This window comes from Lactuca serriola, chromosome 3, assembly GCF_051521515.1.
Source record: "Lactuca serriola cultivar US96UC23 chromosome 3, Lser_US96UC23_V15, whole genome shotgun sequence".
NCBI classification, from domain to species: domain Eukaryota; kingdom Viridiplantae; phylum Streptophyta; class Magnoliopsida; order Asterales; family Asteraceae; genus Lactuca; species Lactuca serriola.
This window is the reverse complement of record NC_136410.1, coordinates 223274-244573: the sequence shown is the minus strand read 5'-3', so window position 1 is coordinate 244573 and position 21300 is coordinate 223274. Positions and strand designations below refer to the sequence as shown.

Sequence of the window (21300 nt, the reverse complement as noted above, 5' to 3'; positions counted from 1 at the left end):
GACCCCTTTGCATTGATGTCGACGGTCCAGCAATGGCAACCCTTTTTTCGGATGCCACAATCGCCGACAACCGTTTTCTATGAAATTTTGACGACCAGAGACATTTATCCGCGACGTTTTCTGGTGAAATATTCCAAAATCCAACCCTCTTTGTTCCGACCACTTTCCAACCAAAAATCCGGTGAACCGCTGCCCGATTATTTTTCCGACATGATCCAACATTTTCGACAAAAAATGCAATATCTAAAATCATGAGAACATTACGTTTAGTGTAGAAGTATATATATATATATATATATATATATATATATATATATATATATATATATATATATATATATAATCACTTATATATAGTAAACACAAAGGTTTTGGTTTAAAAGTACACATATATAAGTTTGGAAATCACTTATACACAATAAACATATACTTTGGTTTAAAAGTACATACATGCATACACACACATACACATATATATATATATATATATATATATATATATATATATATATATATATATATATATATATATATATAAGTTAGGAAAGAACTTATATACAGTAAACGTATACTTTTTGGTTTAAAAGTACTTAACGGTTTAAACGTTACAAGCCTATGAACTCACCAACATTATGTTGATGCTCTTTTTAAATGCATGTATTCTGAGGAACATAAAAATACAAAAGTTACACACACTTTGTATATTCATAGGATGATAAGTTACTTATCACTCTCTTGTTTTTCGTTGTTGCCTAATTGTTAAGACATGCTCAGTATTTTTCATATTTCATGTACCACTAGACTAGGGATGATGTGATTTCCCTTTTCATTCATATAAGTTTATACATTATGTTATGTTTTTTGTATTGTTATATGTATCTGAATGACTATGATCCACGATATCTTCTCACCGTCCGACATTTTCACCCAACGAGTCGTTGATGCCTTAGCAAACTAAAAAACTATTAGAAATACCACATTCAGCCTAGGTGGTGGAGGAGGTGGAGGTGGAGGTGGAAGTAACTGACTTGCTCTTACAAGGAGTTTATGAATTGCAAGCCTTAATTTTTCTATGGAAATGAAGGGGTAGTTGGATTAACATGTTGGATCAAAAGAATGGAATTTGTGTTCTATATCAGCTTCTGTGATGAGGATTGAAAAGTGAAGTTTGCCACTTGCATGTTAACAGATGCAACCCTGGCCCACTGGAATGACCATTCAAAAACCATGGGCGTTGAATCAGCTTATACACTCTCTTAACATGACCTAAAGCGAATGCTCATTAAGGAATATTGAACTAGGGATTATATGCAAAAGATATAGCAGGAACTTTGGAACCTCATGATGAAGGGAGAAAAAATTGCAGCTTACACCACCTAATTCAGCATACTCACCACTCTATGTATGAGTTTCAATACTCCGAAATATAAGAAGATTGAATGGTATATCTGGGGTCTGGCCCCAAAAATCCAAGGGATGGTCACTGCTTCAAGACCTACTACCTGCAATAGTACCAAACATTTGGAATTAAACTTAACTAACCAAGGAATCGGTTAAGGAAACATGGCTCGGAAGGCTGATACCCCAAATACTAGAGATCATAAGAGGAATTATGATGGTGATTATAAGGGAGACTCGGTACAAACATCGTAAAAGGAACGAGACATTAAAAATATTTATGTGACAACAACTATCCCACAAAAGAAGCACACTAGAAGTAGCCCCGGGTGTGACAAGTGTCATTACCACCATCGAGGTACATGCTAGGAACTATTATGTCACTGTTACAACAAGAAAAGGAATGAAGAAAAGTATTGCCGAAACGCAAACCCTAAAGTGAGTACCTGTGGAAACAAGGGATGTTATGAATGTGGCGAACAAGGGAATTTCAAGAGGGATTGCCCAGAACTCAAAGATCATGTAGGAAATGCTCAGGGTGGAGCATCCGTGATAAAAACAAGGGACACACTTTAGGACTAGTTAGTGATAACTGATATGTTCCTGGTTAACAATTTGTATGAAATTGTGTTATTGAATATTACCCCGCTTACGAATAATACAAGTTAAATTTTGGGACGATCTTTCTCTTAACGAAGGATAATGTGGCAACCATGAAAACCAAGTCAACGTTTGTCGATAACAATTTCTAAAAACAGATAATGTAATACACCAAATGTAACTTACTCCACTCATTTCAATTCAAATAAAGTTTTATACTTGGAAATGCATATGGAGTATCAAGTCTTTGATGGGTATAGATCGTTGATGAACAAACATTATTCACTATACATAAAAATGATTTGATACATATGATTGTGATAGATATATGTATTATGTATTTTAATGCATAGATGTTACAGTAAAAAGAAAGTACACAAAATTAAGAAATTGGGAATATAAAGAACGTCGAAAACACAGTTTGTATGCAAAATTTGTGAGCTTTTGACGAAAATAAACAATCAAATAACAATGTGCGACATGTAATCATAATAATGACACTTCAAACTTTTCGTCAGGTGCCATGAGCTATGATTTTGGAATTTCAAAAGATTAACCCTTAATCACCATTCAATCTAGTGTTTGATTCTAACTATAACTTTTTATGCCAGAAAAACCCCGACACTGTTGTAGATAAGATCAAGGTAGAATAATATTGGTTTTCCCGATAATGAATCATCAAGCAATTCGTTTGGTTAGTTATGCGGCTCTTCATAAGCACATATTAACATTTGATTTAATTCCTAACTTTTCCGTTTCGTGTCAAACCAACAGTTCCACGGATTTAGTCGAATCTCTGCGAGCAAGAATCCTCTGTTAATGAAATTTCTATCGACTCATTCGCCTAGTTCCACGACTCGTTAGGTGAATGTTTTTATGTTTATGGAAGGTAAAATCAAGTAGTGCAAATCTATAACTAGAAAATTTTCACGAGAAGTCGGATGGGGACGTCCCGAACACACAACACGAGAATGCGCCACAGTACACATTCTCATCCATACATGTTAGCCAAGAAATGTTACTATAAATAAAAGTGATCAAAAACTTCTCTTCCTCATCTCTCTCTCTATTTATCTATCTATCTATCTCTCTCTCCTGGTTTTTGGCCGACAAGCCAACCGGCATGCGTTGTTGCCTCCTTGCACCGATCTGCCACCAGTCAACCCCTTCTTATGACCAAACTTCGATGACCTCTTGTGCTCTGATGTAGGCTGCCCTGCTCTGACATCCAACTTTTTCATACGCCACAACCACCAACAATCATTTTCGGTGAAATTTCAGCTACCAGAGACCTTTTTTGGTGATGTTTTTCGATGAAATATTGCAAAAGCGACCCTCTTTGTTCCGACCACTTTCCAACCAAAAATATGGCAAAGCGCTGCCCAATTGATTTTCCGATGTGATCCAACTTTTTCAATAAAAACATGATATTTAATAGCACGCATCGAAAGTGAGTTCACGACCCCATTTTAAAACCTTTTGCACGTTTCGGGGGAGAATACACGTTTAAACCGGTATTTATCATTTATTTAAATTTAAGTCATTATTTAGTTGTCGTTAAACTATAGTGTATGTAAATTGATAAACTATTATGTTGTACTATGTTTACATAACTTAGATATTGGTTATGCACTATTGTTACTCTATTCACATAACGTGGATAATAGTTATGCACTTCCGTTACTCTACCCACATAACATATGTAATAGTTATGCACTCTTAAAACTTTTATTATAAAGTATATACAATAGTTATACACTGTTCAACCTTATCCTGGTAACTTGACATTTAAATTTAAGGCTACAATCTTTTAGAACTACCCATTCATGGGTTTACATGAGACATATTCATCACCTAAGTGTAATATCTAATCGACCCTTAACCTATAATCGTTATATATTAAGTGAGCGAGAGAGTTATATATAGATCTATAAGGGTTGAGACCCTTCTTGCGGTAGCTAGCTACAACCTCGATGGTCAAGTCAAGGGTGATAAATATCTACACATTTACGAAGTCCGATGAAGCATCAGGAGGGGGACATAGTAGTCAATATATCGGTTATAGGGACTCATTGTAACATTCAGAGTGTTTTAAATGCATTAACATATAAGCTGAAATAGTACTTATATGCAAGGAAAACATTACTTTTTGGCATAAAAGTATATTTATATATAAGTTGAAATAGTACTTATATACAACGAGAACATTACTTTTGGTTTAAATGTATATTAATATATATATATATATATATATATATATATATATATATATATATATATATATATAAGTTTGGAAAGCACTTATATACAGTAAAACACAGACTTTTTGGTTTAAAAGTACACACATATAAGTTTGGAAACCAGTTATATACAATAAATCAATAAACCACTACTTTGGTTTAAAAGTACACATATATAAGTTTGGAAAGCACTTATATACAGTAAACACATACTTTTTGTTTTAAAAGTACTTACAATTTGAACGTTACAAACCTGTGAACTCACCAATATTATATTGCTGCTCTTTTAAAACATATGTATTCTAAGGAAATTAACAAGCTGGAAGTCACACACACATGTAATAATCATGGGATAATAGGTTACTTATCACTCTGTTATTTTTCATTGTTGCCTAACTATTAAGGCATGCTCAATATTTTCAAATTTCATGTACCACTAGACTAGAGATGATGTAATTTCCCTTTTTTTTATTAATAAGAGTTTATTCGTTATGTTGTGTTGTTGTATTATTTTATGTATACTAATGAATGTGATCCATGATGTCGTCTCACGGCCCGACTTTTCCATTGTCGGTTGGAGGTTTGACACAACCCTGAGGAGATCCTTATTATAACCTTTAACATTCATATCATACTATAACACATATTACATATTTACATGTATAGGTATTCTGGGAATCACTTAGATGAGCTCCGGTTGATTGCACGTATCACATCTTTTTCTTTTTGTAAAAAAATTTCAGAAATATTTTTGTAAAAAGGAATCCTCCATTCCCCAGTTTGAGTTTAGATATACTACAGAGTGCACTGAATCCCTCAAACTAAGGCTATAATACCAACTTGTAACATCCCAAATCTCAAACCAAAATTTTCATTTTAAAATCAAAGGAAATCATGTCATTCATTCATGAAAGTAAATATTAAATTGTTTAGAAAACACATATTAGAGTATTAATATTATAATGTTGAACATCTTGGAAACATAACAGTAGATGCAATGCAATCATGACATGCTCTTCCCTGGTTGCCAAATAGACCTACAACATTTAAACTTAAAACTGTAATCACAAAGCTAAGTAAGTTCCCCAAGATACCACAAACAAATACAAGCCTCACCCATACATAACTTGCATTGCCCAACATACATAATGGGCCTCGCCCAACATAAATAACAGGCCTCGCCCAATAATATAATCAGTCTCACCCAACTGGTCCTTCCTACTATGCATATAAATGGGGCTCACCTAGGGGTCTCACCCAATAAACATATTAGTGGGCCTCATCCAACATACATACAAACATCCATGCAAGAGTCACAAAGACAACAATCATCTAAAGTCCTACATAGTTTAGTGAGAAGACTCACCTGGATTACTTAATAGAAGCTCAAAAGCAGAATAGATAACTCAAGCTACCTAAAGCAAAACCGAGACCAGTCCTTAGTCAAATACTCAATTCTCCCCATGTTTGGCCAAAAGCTAAACTAGTCAAAAGTCAACGGTCAACCATCATTGACCATCGCACTGCGACAAAACCCCTTGATTGCGTCGTGCTCACAAAAGGAAAAAATAGACACGATGCACATTGTGGATTGCGCTGTGGCAAGCCCTTCACCGCATAGTGGATCATCTCATGATGACTTAATCTATTAAGCTCCTAACCCTTAATGTCTATAGCTTAAAAGATCAGATATAAAGATTCTAAGGGACTTAATGGATAAAGTTCCTCAATTTACCCATTACAGCATCAAGCCAACTCCAATTCCAAAACTCAAACCCTAATTCTCACATTAATCCAAAATGACCATTAAGACAACCATGACACTCAAATGAAGATGAAGTCCAAATCTTAACACCACAATAGGTCTAGAATACTTACAAATCGAACCTTTAAACTTAGAGTTGTCCAAACCCCAACTCAAATCCATCAAAAGGGGCCAAAACATGCATATAAACAAGATCCATAAAACAATAAGCATAAATGTGTACGTTTGAAGAGTTACAATGGTCCAAATGAATCAAGAAGGCTAGTAAAGCTTGTATAAGAGCTAAGAATACCAAAAAAAATCTTGAATCTTCACACCAAAGGCTTCCCAAGACACCAAAAATCTCTAAAGAAGGAAGAAGGGAGTGATGAGAGGCTAGGGTTTCATGGTCAGGATTTTCTACAAGTGGAGGCCGGAGGAAATGAGCAAACCCTAATCAAACATTCCTTATATATGGCCCAAGGCCCGAGACCTAGGGTTTTGGGCTATGGCGGCCACCAAGTTGTGGTTACCAAGAAGACCATCACTTCATTTAATGATGTGGTCGTGCTGCAGACACCAAATCACCATGCTATAGTTGAAGGTTTTTCCCCAAAACCTTATTCCCCAATACTCCAATTCCTTAAGTTGATCAATCTAGAAAATGGGTATCACACACACAGTAAAGGAAATTCCCATTCTCGGTAAGTTCTTGAAACCATACACAAACCCTTATATAATTTTGAACATGTATGTACCATTCCTAGACTTTGAAACAAACATACCCAACCATATATGCAAAAACCCCCCATATGTTTGTGACTATTATACCAAAGATACACATGTTGTTTATGGTGTCACATCCATGTGAAGTTATTTGAACTCATAAACCCTTTTTGATAAATCGTGTGTGTAGTATACGAATTGGTAAAGCGTGGTGTACATTCCTCTATTTGATAATGATATGGAATAAACTGTTTAAATCTCCAACTATATACCTAATGAAACAACCCATTAAACACTACTAAATTTAGATGATTATGATCCCATGCATGATTAAGTATGCATAGTAGATTGGTAAGTATAAAACTTTATGTATATTTGATCTTAGAGTTAGCGTAACACCCGATATTCATGTATGAATTTTATGCTTTAATATTATGGAATTTTGGTCGCCACGGCTTGGTGAAGAGGATCACCACGACGTGGAAACACCATCTGGGGTTGCTATCATTTTAAGTGGCCACGACATGGTCTTGTATTAGCCACGACGTGGTGACGTCCCAGGCTTAAAACCCTAATTTTTGGGCCTAAGGCCCTATTTAACGGATGTGATAGCTAGGGTTTGTCCACCCTCAGGCTCCATCACTCCTCTGAGTGCATAATATCAAACCCTAAACTCCTTTCAAGATTTTGAGCTTATGTTGGTAATTTTGTGACATTTAAAGGAAGAAGAAGAAGTTTTCTAGTGCAGGGATCCATCAAGAAAATCATCTATGACTTTGTGATCATCTTCTAGGCCATTGTAAGTCTTCAAGGTTTGATCTTTATGGTTTATTTCTTATGGATCTAAGAAATTTATCATATTATGGTCCATTGTTGAAGTTTGAATGAATGTATTTAATAAAGTTAGCAACTTTATAACTCACCAAGGTCTCTAAAATATTGTATCTTTTGGATCTAGAAGTTGAGAGTGTCATGAAAGCCATGCATGACATTTATGTCATTTTCTTATCTTTTGACATAGTTTGAGAGAAGGACATGCATGGGTCATGCATGTCCATAAAGTTTGTTTTTTATGAATCTTTAGGGTCCCAAGAAGCCTTATGGAAAGTTTGATCAAAGGGCTTAATCTGTTAAGATGAACAAGTACAGAAACCACGACGTAACAAGATCATCACCATGACGTGGTGAAGGAGGATTTCATGATTGCGTTTTCATTTAGATGTCATACATGGTAGGCGTTGACCATTAACTTTTTGACATGGTTGACTTTTTGTCAACTGAGTAGTTTCAGATGGTGAACTACGGTTTGACCTTGAATGTTTCATTAGGAGGTGCGTAGCACCTACTTTTCATCTGTGAGAGCTTTGGTATTTTCAAATTTGATTGTGAGGTGAGTCTTCTCACTATACTATGTATGATGTTAGATTGTCTTTGTGACTCTTGCATTGAAGACCAGGATATGACCCCTGACAGTTGTATGAAAGACCAGGATCTGGCCCCTGACAACTATATAAAAGATCAGGATCTGACCCATGGCAATTATATGAAAGACTGAGAACTGCCCCTGACACTTGTATGTAAGACCAAGATTTGGCTCTTGGTATTGTAAGGAAAGGCCATGGTTTAGTTCATAGCAGGAAGTGTTTGTAAGACTATGATTTTGCATATAGCATTCACTTGGGGTTGAAATAGACCCGTAATTTTACGTATGGTATGTGATAATTTATGGAACTCACTAAGCTTTGTGCTTACAATTTTAAGTTTATTGTTTTAGGTACTTTTGCTTCCAAATGGAAGGACCCGTCTTGATTGCATTTCATCCCTTGAAGTTTTTCCGCACTTTCTATTTTTACGAATTTACTCTGATGTTTTGAGAATACATTATACTCTGATTATCTTCGGAATTTACTTTGTATTTTTGGGACGTTATAGTTAAAGAATAGAAAGTTAACGTATATGGATCTTATAGACGAACGAACTAGTAGACTATCTTGGACCCTCTAGAAGGTGAGGCCAAAAATATAACCCCATACAAAAATCTATGTATACTCTTCTTTTCTCCTTCCCATTTTAGGACCTTACTGCCAATCTACACTTTCTTAGCTTTAAGGGATCATAATTGTTATACAAGATATGTAGTTTACATCAAAAGTTTAAAGTAATAAATAAATTGAAGAATTATTCGTCTTTTACATTTGTTGGGGAAGTGCAATTTAAGTAATGGTAAATCAGAATGAACATGTCCATCAGTGCATATACATGTTTTTAATGACTATTATCATATTAATATAATATACTTGAGAGGTGTTTCAAATCAATAAAATCACACGAACATTTTAGACCTATGATAATATCTATTCTTGAATTTTTTTTGTTATTTATGATAATACGAAATTGCTCAGAACTCATTATATTTTGGATAACTATCACAAAAGTCATTACGTTTTAGTCTTTTTATTCAATTTTGACATCCATAATGTGATGTCACCAAAGAGCATCAGGTCGACATGCCATATTAGGTGCCACATCAACAAAGATTGTCACGTCAACGCAACCGAGTGACTGGGTAATGGTCAACATTGAAACAAACTGGAAAACAAAATGTCCAAGTTTAGACCAAAAAAACGCAATGTCACAATCGATTTTTCATGTAAACTTAATGACTTTTGTGGAATTTACCATAAAAAGCTCGTGACATGAATCTTTTAACGCAAGACAAAAGTACTACACCATGGAGGTCCGGGAGGAGTGCGAAGTGGTTTTGAGAGTAAAAGCCAAAATAATGAAAAAAATGTTTAACATATATATATATATATATATATATATATATATATATATATATATATATATATATATATATATATATATATATATATATATATATATTAATTTCATATTATGTTTTTTTTTCTTAAAGTTTTTAGGTTTTAATTTCATATTATGTATTTTTAATTTTAATTAATTAAAGTTTAAGTTTTTACTTAAATCAGAATGTTTAAATAAATTGAAAACAAATAAAAATAAAATGGTATGGTGACTATATTTTATGTGTAACATAAAATAATAAAAAGTGAAATCAAATATTCTTTTATTTTTTGTTTATATTTATATTGCTATTTATTTCTACTTATTGTATTTAAAGTGATTATCAAAATCAAATGAAAAAAGTTAAAATAGATTATTAATAGATAACAAATGCTATTATTTTATATAAAGAGAAAAAATAATATATAAATATTTAATCATTATAACAAAAATATGGTTAAATTAAAATGATTTTTATATAATATAGTTAATTGTTAATTTTATATATACCATTAATTACTTCATGTACCCTTATATGTGTACCCTTATATGGAGTGGATAAATATATATACCTTTTATAATTTGATAATTATATATATATATATATATATATATATATATATATATATATATATATATATATATATATATATATATTGTGTATTATAACACCTATATAACATTCATAAAGAAGTAAATCGTAATAACCATGAAACTAGGGTGCGGCTAAAGAGCGCTTAATGTGCATCTAGTTTCTTAAAATATGTTTATTTCAAAGGTAGCAATACAATAAAGAATAAATTACTAAAATGATCTCTATGGTTTTTAAAATTTTCATGTTTGGTTTATTTTTTATCTTTTGCATTCAAATAGTCCTTAATGTTTGATTTCGTTGTGTTTTTTTTTTTTTTGTCCTTAGACATAAAAAGACTATAATCCCTTCATATTTTCTTTTTTAGTTTTTTATTATTTTTTTTATTATTTATTAATTAAAGAAAATATATTAAAATACATAGGTCCCACAATCACCAACGCCTCTCAATGTCAATCGTCACCTACCACCATCTGAAAACTACCAGCCACTGACCACCGCGATCGCCAACCACCACCCAGTCCTGCGTCTACCTCCTGCAACAACCATTACAATTGAACACAACTACTAGCCATTGATCGCCACAACCACTACGGTCGTCAACCATCACCATTTTCGACGAACACCACCCATTACTGTCGAGCACACCTGTAGGTTTTGGGCATACCTGCAAATCCCGTCTATATCTTCAGTTTGGACTACACGCTCTCTCTCCGGTACAACCAAAAAAATACATGCACGCCCTTTCTTTCTTTAACAAAACCCACAAAACAAACCATACATTGGAGCTGCTATATGCACCAAATGAAAGAACAAGTAGAACTAGAAAATAACTCAAATCTGGAGAAGCAGACAATGAAGTTTCTAACAGAAGGAGATGACAAGGTTTCTGGTGACTCTTTAAGCTCCGTTTTTTAACAAGCGTATATGGAGTTCAAGTTTTTTGAACAAGCAACTATGGAATCGGAGTTTTGAACAAGCAGATCTCTGAGCTTCGATTTTTGGACTGGAGTTGCAGTCTTAAGCTCGTGATGAATTATCTGAATACGAAAGCTTTTCGACCAGTGGCGTAGCCAAGATTTTATTTTAGGGTGGGCCAAATAATTTATAAAATATGAACGATATATAAAATCTAGAATTTAGAATGTGATGTGTCAAACACAACCTTAGTTCATTTTATATAACAGAAATATATATATATATATATATATATATATATATATATATATATATATATATATATATATATAAACTTAAAATTTTATGGTGGGCCAAGGCCCACCCTTGCCTCTATGTGGCTACGCCGCTGTTTTCGACGGACTATATGCGGAAAAGATGGGGTAGATCTTCCCCGCGGACCGTGGGTTGTTTCTTGAGTAGGTGGCGCTAAGAAGATTGAAAGGAAGGAGAAGTAGAAGGAGACGGTGGGGAAGGAGAAGTAGAAGAAGGTGGTAGGGAGGTGGATGTGGGTGACGACAGTGTAACAAAGTCGACGTAAGTGGTGGTTCTTAATGAAACTCCACTGGCATAGAAAGATGGACATGGCGGTAAAGAAACAATAAAGAGTATGAACCTATGATTATATGTGTTGTGGTGGGTGAGGGTTTAAGGGTTGGCACATCTTGTTTATTTAAATATAAATTATAAATTAAAAGGGAAAAATAATATATAAAATACATTATAGTCTTTTTATGTTTAAAATGAACCAAAAATGCAATGAAATCAAAAGTAAGAACGATCTTAATGCAAAAGAAAAGATAAGGGCCAAAAATGAAATTTTTGCAAACCTCAAAGACCATTTCAATAAATTGTTCTACAGAAAATTACCCAGCAATCCTACTAAGTATTTCAAATTTACCCATTCAATCCCTTAAGTTATTTATATGTTCTCTGATTGGAATAAACTTGTTAATGACCTGTTAATGATAGACCATATAACTTAATGAAATGCCCCGTAATAATATTTTTTATGAAATGAGGGCCACACAATAATATTTTTTATGAAATTAGGGCCACGTTTAGGGGTGTCAAAAAAACTCAAACCCGATTAACCTGACTCGATCCGAACCCGATAATAGGGTCAAAATTCTAAATCGGGTCATTCGGGTCAACCCGATATACCCGAATTGCATTTAGGGTCAGGTTTAGGGTTGATTTTTTTAAAAAAATCGGGTTGCGGGTTAACCGATTAACCCGAATAAGGGCATACTTGATAAATGTCATGTTCACACAGAATAAGAGGCATACTTTATTAACTCGAACAAGTATTTCATATTTAACTTTTTACCATGTCAATTTATTAAGTAAGTAACTAACTAATTACAAATTACTAAAATACAAAAAAATGACATATTTGATAAATGCTATGTTCACAGAGAGTTCAAAAGCTTATAAAAAATTCTTTATATATAAGTTACAAGTTCAAAAGGTAACAAAAATTTTGTATATGTAAGTTAAAGCAAGTTTATGAACCCACGTTTTTTAGTTTTTAAATTCATTTTATGTACAAACAGTTTATTTTTTAAAACGTTACATTTTAGGTCCTTATATTTGTAAGTTATTTGATAAAATAAACAAATATTATTTTATTTCTATTTAAACCCGACTAACCCAACTCGGTTAACCCGACTAACCCGAATCTAAGTAGGGTCGGGTTTAGGGTCAAATTTAAAAAAAAAAAAAAAAAAAAAAAAAAAAAAAAAAAACCGATTAACCCGACCCGTTTAACCCAAAACCCGATCGGGTTGACCCGATTAACAGCCCTAGCCACGTTGATTAGGCATCTTGTTGGAAAACATCATTGACTTCTTTCAGACATTTCATCGAACAGTTATGTGCATAATTCATCATTGATGTGAAGTGACATGCATCATCCTTACTTCAACGTACTTCAACATAGAAATACATCATGTGCTCCTTCTGTTCGTAGTACATTCCAAATATCAAAATCATAATCAGAACCAAAGGGTTAAAGATCCCAGAATTAGAATTAAACACTCATGTTAATCTCTAGTGGTGTTGCGGCGGCTTTGATGAACCGAGTGAGAAACACATACAACGTCTTTCATACACACTGTAATTCTCTTATAGCAATAGTTTCAGACGCCAAAAATTGGTCAACAATGTTGATCGTTGACGTCTCCTTCATTAGCTCGAATTTGATGTAAACCTCAATCAGCCATCAGAATCACCCTCATCTTGTTGTTAATTTTTGTTTGTGAATGCATGTAGTCATGGAATTTGTTTTCATTCTGCATCACAAACATATAAAATCTTTCATTATACAAACATCAATGAGTTAGTAGAAATTGTATATTTCTTCCACATACTCAACTTCAGCCAATTCGTTGTCGATTATGTTGAGCATCAATGTCAATGATATTTGTTGGTTTTGGTTTGTAGTTAAGGCCACATGTAGTTTTGCTCCAGGCGGTTAGTGTTGAAGTGAGTGGCAATTGAGTGTTCTTGTTTCGGGAAGATGAAGAAGATCCTGATTTCTTTTCTTTTATTATTGGGTGTTCGCATTGATTTCGTTAATGAAAAAATATTTGAAGACAAGTTTAAGGGGGTGTTTGGATTAGCTTATTAGTTTATTGTTTATAGCTTATTTGTGGTGGGAATAAGCAATAAGCATAGGGAGAGATGCTTATTAAAATTAGCTTATTTAGCTTAATAAGCTGGATTTTATCCAAACACTCAAAATTAGCTTATTGGGGGAATAAGCAATAAGCACCTCTTTATTTTGTCCAAACACCCCCTAAGTGAGTAATCGATAAAAAAAATTGAGAAAAGATTCACATTTTTGTTTTCAGTTGCTCCTCATTCGGAAGAAATAATTAAGGAGGGGGGGTTTTTTGACTTTATGGGCCAACGTCTATGTGGAAAAGCGTAACCGGGTTACCCCTTTATTTTGTCCAAAATGATTAAATTGACTCAACAAAAACAACTTTAATGATCTTACAAGCACGTAAAATAGATGTGCAAACGAACCAAACTACTTGCGAGCTACTCGGGATCGGCTCGTTAAAAACTCGACTCGAAACCGGTTTTAAACGAGCTCGAGCCAAGCTCGAGCTTAATATAAAGCTCGTTTATTAAACGAGCTCGAGCTCGAGCCTATGTTACTAAGCTCGATTAGGCTCGCGAGCCTAAACGAGCCTTTATATAATATAATTTGTTATTATTTTTTTATATTAAAATAAAAACATATTTGGGAAAAAATGGATTTCGGGTATTAGTAAACGATCTTCTTAACGAGCTTGAGTCAAGTTTAAGCTTATTTAGGCACATCAAACAACAAACAAGCCGAGCTTGTATAATTCTTTACGAGCTCGAGCCAAGCTCCGTAAAAGAAAGCTCGAATCGAGCTCGAGCTCGAGCCTCGTATAACTTAAACGAGCCCGAACCGAGCCTGGCTAGGCTCGGGCCCGGTTCGACTCGTTTGCACTCCTAACGAAAAATACTATAGGGATCGAAAGGATAAAATTGTAGACAAAAACAACTTTAATGATCTAACAATCACGGAAAATACTTTAGGGACGGAAAGGATATAATCGCCGTACATTACTTTCCTAAATTATAAATTATTGAATGCCATTCAAAACCAAACGTTCCACTGACCTCCGTTTTGGATTTTGCAGCCACCACAACCTTCTTCCTTTAAAACCCCCTGCCACTCCTTTTCTTCTTCCTCCCAGACAACGGTCAATGGCTTCCTCAGTTTTCTCCATCTTCTTCTTTGCCTTCTTTTTATTGATTTCTGTAGCATCTTCCAAGTTGCTTCTCTTTCCACTCACCCACTATCTCTCTAATTCCCAATTCAACACTAATCAAACCCACCACCTCCTCAAATCAACCACCGCTCGCTCCGCCGCCCGTTTCCTTCGCCACCACAACCGACAAGTCTCCGTCGCCCTCTCCCCTGGGAGTGATTACACTATGTCTTTCTCTCTGGGCTCTGCTCCTAAGAAGACAACCGTGACTCTTTACATGGATACTGGAAGCGACACCGTTTGGCTCCCTTGTAAACCTTTTACGTGTATTATGTGTGAGGGAAAATCCGACCCCAAAACCACGCCGCCACCGTATAATATATCTACCTCTGCTGCCCCTGTCACGTGCCAGTCACGTTCTTGCTCTGCTGTTCACTCCGGCCTCCCAACCTCCGACCTCTGTGCCGCAGCGCGCTGCCCTTTGGAATCGATCGAGATGTCGGAATGCAATAAGTTTTCTTGCCCGGCTTTCTATTATGCTTACGGCGACGGCAGCTTTGTAGCACGGATTTACACGGACACTCTTGAAATTCCGATGTCTGCGCCAACGTCTTTGGTGATACGGAATTTTACATTCGGCTGCGCTCATGAATCGCTCGGCGAGCCTATTGGTGTCGCCGGTTTTGGCCGTGGAGCGCTTTCTTTGCCGGCGCAGCTTGCTAATTTCTCACCTCATCTCGGCACTCAATTCTCCTACTGTTTAGTCTCTCACTCTTTTGACACAGACCGAGTCCGACAACCGAGTCCACTAATTTTAGGCCGGGTTGACTCTGGTTTCGGTGTAAACAAAGCGAAACGGGTCCGTGCTTCACGACTCGACGACTTCGCCTATACTCCGATGCTTGAAAACTCAAAACACCCTTACTATTACTACGTCGGTTTAGAAGCTATAACTGTTGGAAACCGCCGGTTACCAGCGCCGGAAAATATGAAGAAGATTGACGGAAAAGGCAACGGTGGTATGGTGGTTGACTCCGGTACGACTTACAGCATGTTACCCGAAATTTTGTATAACTCAGTGGTGTCGCAGTTTGGCAAATGGATGAAGTCGGGTTTGGGTTATAAACGAGCAAGAGGTGTCGAAGACCGGACCGGGCTTAGTCCATGTTTTTACGTTGATGGGCATCAGCCCGGACCCGGTACCAAACGGAAAGAGGCTGTACTTGTGCCTCAAATGGTATTGCATTTTGGGGGGAATTCCAGTGTGGTGATGCCTAGGAAGAATTATTTCTACGAGTTCATAGACGGCGGTGATGGAAAAGGAAAAGTGAAAAGAAAAGTGGGGTGTATGACTCTAATGAACGGTGGTTATTTTCCGGATTCGGGTGGGCCGGCGGGATTATTGGGGAACTACCAGCAACAAGGTTTGGAAGTGGTTTATGATTTGTTGAAGAAACGGGTCGGATTTGCTAGGAGAAAGTGCGCATCTTTATGGGATACCTTGCGCTGATTTTAATTTAGTAATTAATATGAGCTCTGGTTGACCTTGGGACTTGGGTAAGGTGAGATTGACCACACGTGTGGGGAATAAAATATGTAAATAACTAAATATGTTAATCTGGATAATATTGTACAGTACTCTGGTATGGTATGGGTTGGCATATCACTTTTTGCTATTGACACGCCACAGAGTTGAAGTCTGTGTACAAAAATAAATAACCCGGTACGTCGTCATTGTGGACTGGAATTATTCAAAAGTAAGTTAAGTTGAACATTGAACACAATCAAATACGAGGTTATAAACTTGATCATTAAATTGATCAAATAATAGTGTATGCTTTTGACCGCATGACAAAGCAATAAAAAGACGGGCTTGACTAAATAGGTATTAAAATATTTTAGATGGGATTGATTAGGTTTATTATAATAATAATAATATAAATTATCAAATTTAATAAATATTATATTAAATTACAATTAGTATGTTTTTTTCATTTCTTAATAACCATATTAGTTTTATTCCTAGTTAGTATTAAAGTATTTTAACATGGGATGGAGTGACTGAGCAGGTATTAAAATATTTAAGAATGAAGCTTGAGGTAAGTAATAGTGAACAATACATGATTGGTTTGTAAAGTGGTCGATGAAAGATTAGAATGTCAAATTATATTGACTTTGGTGACGTAATAGATGATGGGCTGGCCTTGAAAGCCCAAAAATTGGGATGAGTGTTGAAAAGAAAAGACAGCTGTGCTGAGGCTGTAATGCCGCTATGCTACAAACTACAAACTACAATGAATTTGTCTTAAAAGTTGCAACGATTCTCTCTCCTCCTATCATTCCTCCTAGGCCGATAAAGAACAAAATTAGTGGATAACTCTTTCTCAATTTTGTTGCTAAAAATATAGAGAAAATTACAAACATAATCAAAACTTTAAATTATCTTTTACTATTTAATAGCTAAAATTAGTCGTTAGCCAAAAATAATCAAGAAAATAATAGTTGATTAAATGTAACATCTCAAAATCATAGAAATTTATAATTTTCAAAAACAACCATTATCCATAATTGTTTACAAAAAAAAAAAAAAAAAAAAAAAAAAAAAAAAAATCCATTGTTTCAAAAGTAAAAATCATATCAGAGTTTTCTGAAAGTCAATATCAGAAAAATAGGAAGATGTGCACGATTAGCCCTTTCGTTTTCCCACAATCCTCTAAAGTACGTGAAATAATCAAGTGAAAACTATAAGTCAAAGCTTAATGAGTTTGCCCAAAGTACCATCACACAGCATAACAAACAAAAGCATGCAAATATGGGCATTCAACCTGACTTGACCGCATCCCAGGGCCTACAGTCTATCTGGACCGCTCTACGGGCCTTTGGTCTGAATAAACCGCCTCGTAGGGCCTACAGCCTATCTGGACCGCCACGTGTATTGACATTTAGCACAAAGCAAGATCGCCTCAACCCAACCACAGTATATCGACATATGTAACATGTAAACATAAACACAGATCCAACAAATACAGATGATCATATAGATCTACTAATTAGTCATATACTAGCATAATATTATCCTATAATCAGGATACATAATCTAGTGGGCCAACATTGGTGCCTTCGACCTATAAGTACAGTGATGAAAACTCAAATTTTAGCCCAACGAGTAGCAGAAAGTACACAACACCAAGTACAACTCCAAAACCGACTCTACCGATCACCTAAATGAAACTGATGACCTAAGCTTAGTTAATAATCCCAAAAGACCTAAAATACCCAAACTACCCTTAGGTCAACCTTGGTTAAAAGGTCAAGGTCAACAAAGCATCTGAGTCAACCCATCCGCGTCAACCCAGTCGAGTACATTGGGCTTCCTCTGCTGTAACACCTGTGTTTCTGGGCTTGTCATTAATAGCGATGTAATAGTCTAGGTAAACCTTTGTAACCCATCTTGAAATAATAAAGATGTATTATTTGAGTATTATGTGTTTTGTTCTTAGTTGTGTGACTTAATTAAATTAAGAATGAAAATAAGCGTCAAAATAAAATGTTAGATAAAGCCTATATATATATATATATATATATATATATATATATATATATATATATATATATATATATATATATATATATATATGGATAAGGTTGTAGTAGTTAAAACAAGGTTTCCGAATATATATAGAATGCCGAAATCCGAGTTATAACGAAGAAGTTATGACTTGTCGAAGTTTCACGACAAAACCGGCACGACGCTAAATGACGTAAAATGCGAAATTAAGATAGAAGGATATTTAGCCCTAGTAATCTAAACGAATGTTGTAGATTTCATTAAACCGAGAGCGTGCATAAAAAGAATGTCCAAATCTGACTTTGTATGAGGAAGTTATGATTTTTCGAAGTTTCGGCTTAGCAGTAGACAGCCCGAATACTCGATTTGAGATCGAGCGGTTTTTAGCCGAAACAATCTAAATGAGAATCGAAGATCTCGTCAATGGTAGTGCAACCATGTAACGCCCGGGTTTCAGGGCTAAGCATTTTTGTCAATGTAATAGTCTAGGTCAACTCTTGTAACTCTTTTTGAAATAATAAAGATGAAATATTTGAGTATTATGTGAATTATATGTGTTTATTATTTAATTATAAATGTATAATTAATAAAGAATAAAAATGAGCGTCAAAATTAAAGTGTGAGATAATCCCGATATCTCTACATAAAGTTGTAGAATATGTCTCAAGGTTTCCGTTCATATAAGGAACGCCGAAATCCGAGTTATAACGAAGAAGTTATGACCCGTCGAAGTTTCACGACAGAACCGGCACGATACCGGGAAGCGTGAATAGTGAATTTACGATAGAGCGAGATTTAGCCTTAGTGATCTAAACGAAAGTCGTAGAATATGTTAAAATAAGAACATCGATAAAAAGAACGCCCAAATCTGACTTCGTATGAAGAAGTTATGATTTTTCGAAGTTTCGGAATAGCAGTGTACAGTCCGAAATTCGAATATTAGATCGAGCGGTTTTTAGCCGACACGACCTGAACGAGAATCGGAGATCTCGTTAAGGGTAGCGTAACGAGAAAAAGATGGGTGAAAACGGATGTCGGATGAAGAAGTTATGAGGATTTAACGGACCAATCGTGTCCCGGCCCGTTAATAATATAAAATTTAAAATCGAGCCAAAATTAGCCGACGGAGTCTAAACGAAAGTTGTAGAGTACGTTCCCACCTTCGCGTGGATATAAAGAACGTCGAAAACGGAGGTCGTACGCGAAAGTTACGAATTTTTAAAGTTGAAGTGTGAAAATGCGAAGTCTGTTGCGAGGCTGATGACGTGGCTGCATCTGGGCCGCCCATCGCTGATGAAGGAACGCGCTTCGGATGATGACACCTGCCCTCGCTGTACGCTCCGCGTCCGAAGCCAGTACGCCCCGCGTACCCTCGCCCTTATCTCTTCCGGAGTGCTAGCCAGCTGGTCCGAGGTGGCGCTCCTATCCGATGACTACGCCCCGCGTAGGTCCGAGGTACGCCCAGCGTACCGAGGCCTCGCAGGGCTATAAAAAGGGGTCGATTTTCCTTCATTTCTCACACCTTTTTCACTTCTCTCTCTAACTTCTTTCTCTCTCTACAACCCCAAAACACCTCTAAACCCTAGTTAAGCCCCTTAGCACCCTAGGGAAGCCCCGAGGCTCCCGGAGTCCCGAGAAAAAGGAGTTTTTCGGTTTCGAAACGTTGCTCCAATCAAGTCCCGGTTCTCGATAAAAATCGTTGTAAGTGTGCTACGCTTACGCAATTTTTAATATAGCTTTCAAATAATTATAGGAATGTTATTAGGTCCTTAAAATAATTATTTGGGCTATTATTATGAGTTATATCGAGTATTATTAACGCTTAATAATACTCGGACTAATTAATTTGTCGCGGTTATCGTTAAACTAAACCCTAGTGGTATCGATACTAGGTTTTATCGAAGGAATATCGTTTTGAGAGTATCGAAGCGCTGTCCGAGTGCTGAGTCACCACCTAATCAGGTGAGTGCATAGTTACTTTCAACTTACACATAGATATGAAGTATTTTATATAAATTACGTGCTATGTGTGCATATTATCTGAATACTTGCTATCTATGCTAGATGAACGTTGTTATACATGTTTTCAATGATTTACACTGTATATGTATTTTATATCTACGAAAATGTTGGGGTAAAACATGGGTAGATGCAATAGGTGATGTGTGATAAAATGATGAGAGGCCTCGATGTTGATGTTGTTGATTCTGTCATCTAGCGGAGTATGGACGACGACCACGGACTCTTCTAGACAGTCCAGTGGAACACTAGCAGGCTCGCAACCTGTAGGTGTTTGTGAACAATGTGTTCACCGGTGTACTCCATCCCCCACATGGTTGCCTTTAGGACATTTATTGCTGAGGAATCCCCTTAGCAGTAGTGTCCGTCCCGATGATGATCCTTAGGCTAGGTCCCTTATGATAGGTGTTTAGGGACGTAAAGTGAGGATAACGGGAACGGGTAATCGGGTTATTGTTGATTGATGAAATTAATAAACTTATTTATTGTGGGTTGAAAACCCTATGTGCTCACCAGGCTCCCAAGCCTGACCCACTCAGTTTTATGTATTACAGGTAGTGGCGCATGAGCATAGGTGTGATGTTTTGGACGAGGGATTACGGATATAGGCCTATAGATATGAAATATTGTAGTAAGGCTTATATTGTACTGTTTATGCTTTTGATCTGTACGAACATGACATCCCGAGTCTTTTAATGAAATACATTTCTATGGAAATGCTTTTGATAAATCTTTATCATATTTTTGTTTTGGGACAAATTCCGCAACACTTTCATTTAAAATGTAACTCTGATTTTTAAACAAAGCATAAACAAACCGGTCTTTTCTGGCCGTGATTTTGGGGATGTCACAGTTGGTATCGGAGCATTAGTTTAAGCGAACTAGGAATTTGTAGG

At 35.8% G+C, this 21300-nt stretch overlaps 1 protein-coding gene and 1 long non-coding RNA gene across 2 annotated transcripts; one reads left to right on the top strand and one right to left on the bottom strand.

Annotated features, from left to right (window-relative positions):
- Positions 1-12922: 12922 nt before the first annotated feature.
- LOC145091295 (uncharacterized) lies at positions 12923-14257 on the bottom strand. Its single transcript, XR_013702100.1, has 2 exons — positions 13435-14257; positions 12923-13356 (listed from the first exon to the last, which is right to left on the bottom strand). It is a non-coding gene; the product is annotated as an uncharacterized LOC145091295 (long non-coding RNA).
- Positions 14258-14701: 444 nt separating this feature from the next.
- On the top strand, positions 14702-16517 carry LOC145091294 (Eukaryotic aspartyl protease family protein). The gene has a single exon (XM_079028969.1). It carries the CDS (start codon positions 14813-14815, stop codon positions 16325-16327), a length of 1515 nt encoding a protein of 504 aa, XP_078885095.1. The 5' UTR covers positions 14702-14812; the 3' UTR covers positions 16328-16517.
- The last annotated feature ends 4783 nt before the right edge of the window (positions 16518-21300 follow it).

Excerpts from the sequence above, each read along its gene's own strand:
- LOC145091294 (XM_079028969.1), top strand. The coding sequence starts at position 14,813 with ATGGCTTCCTCAGTTTTCTCCATCTTCTTCTTTGCCTTCTTTTTATTG.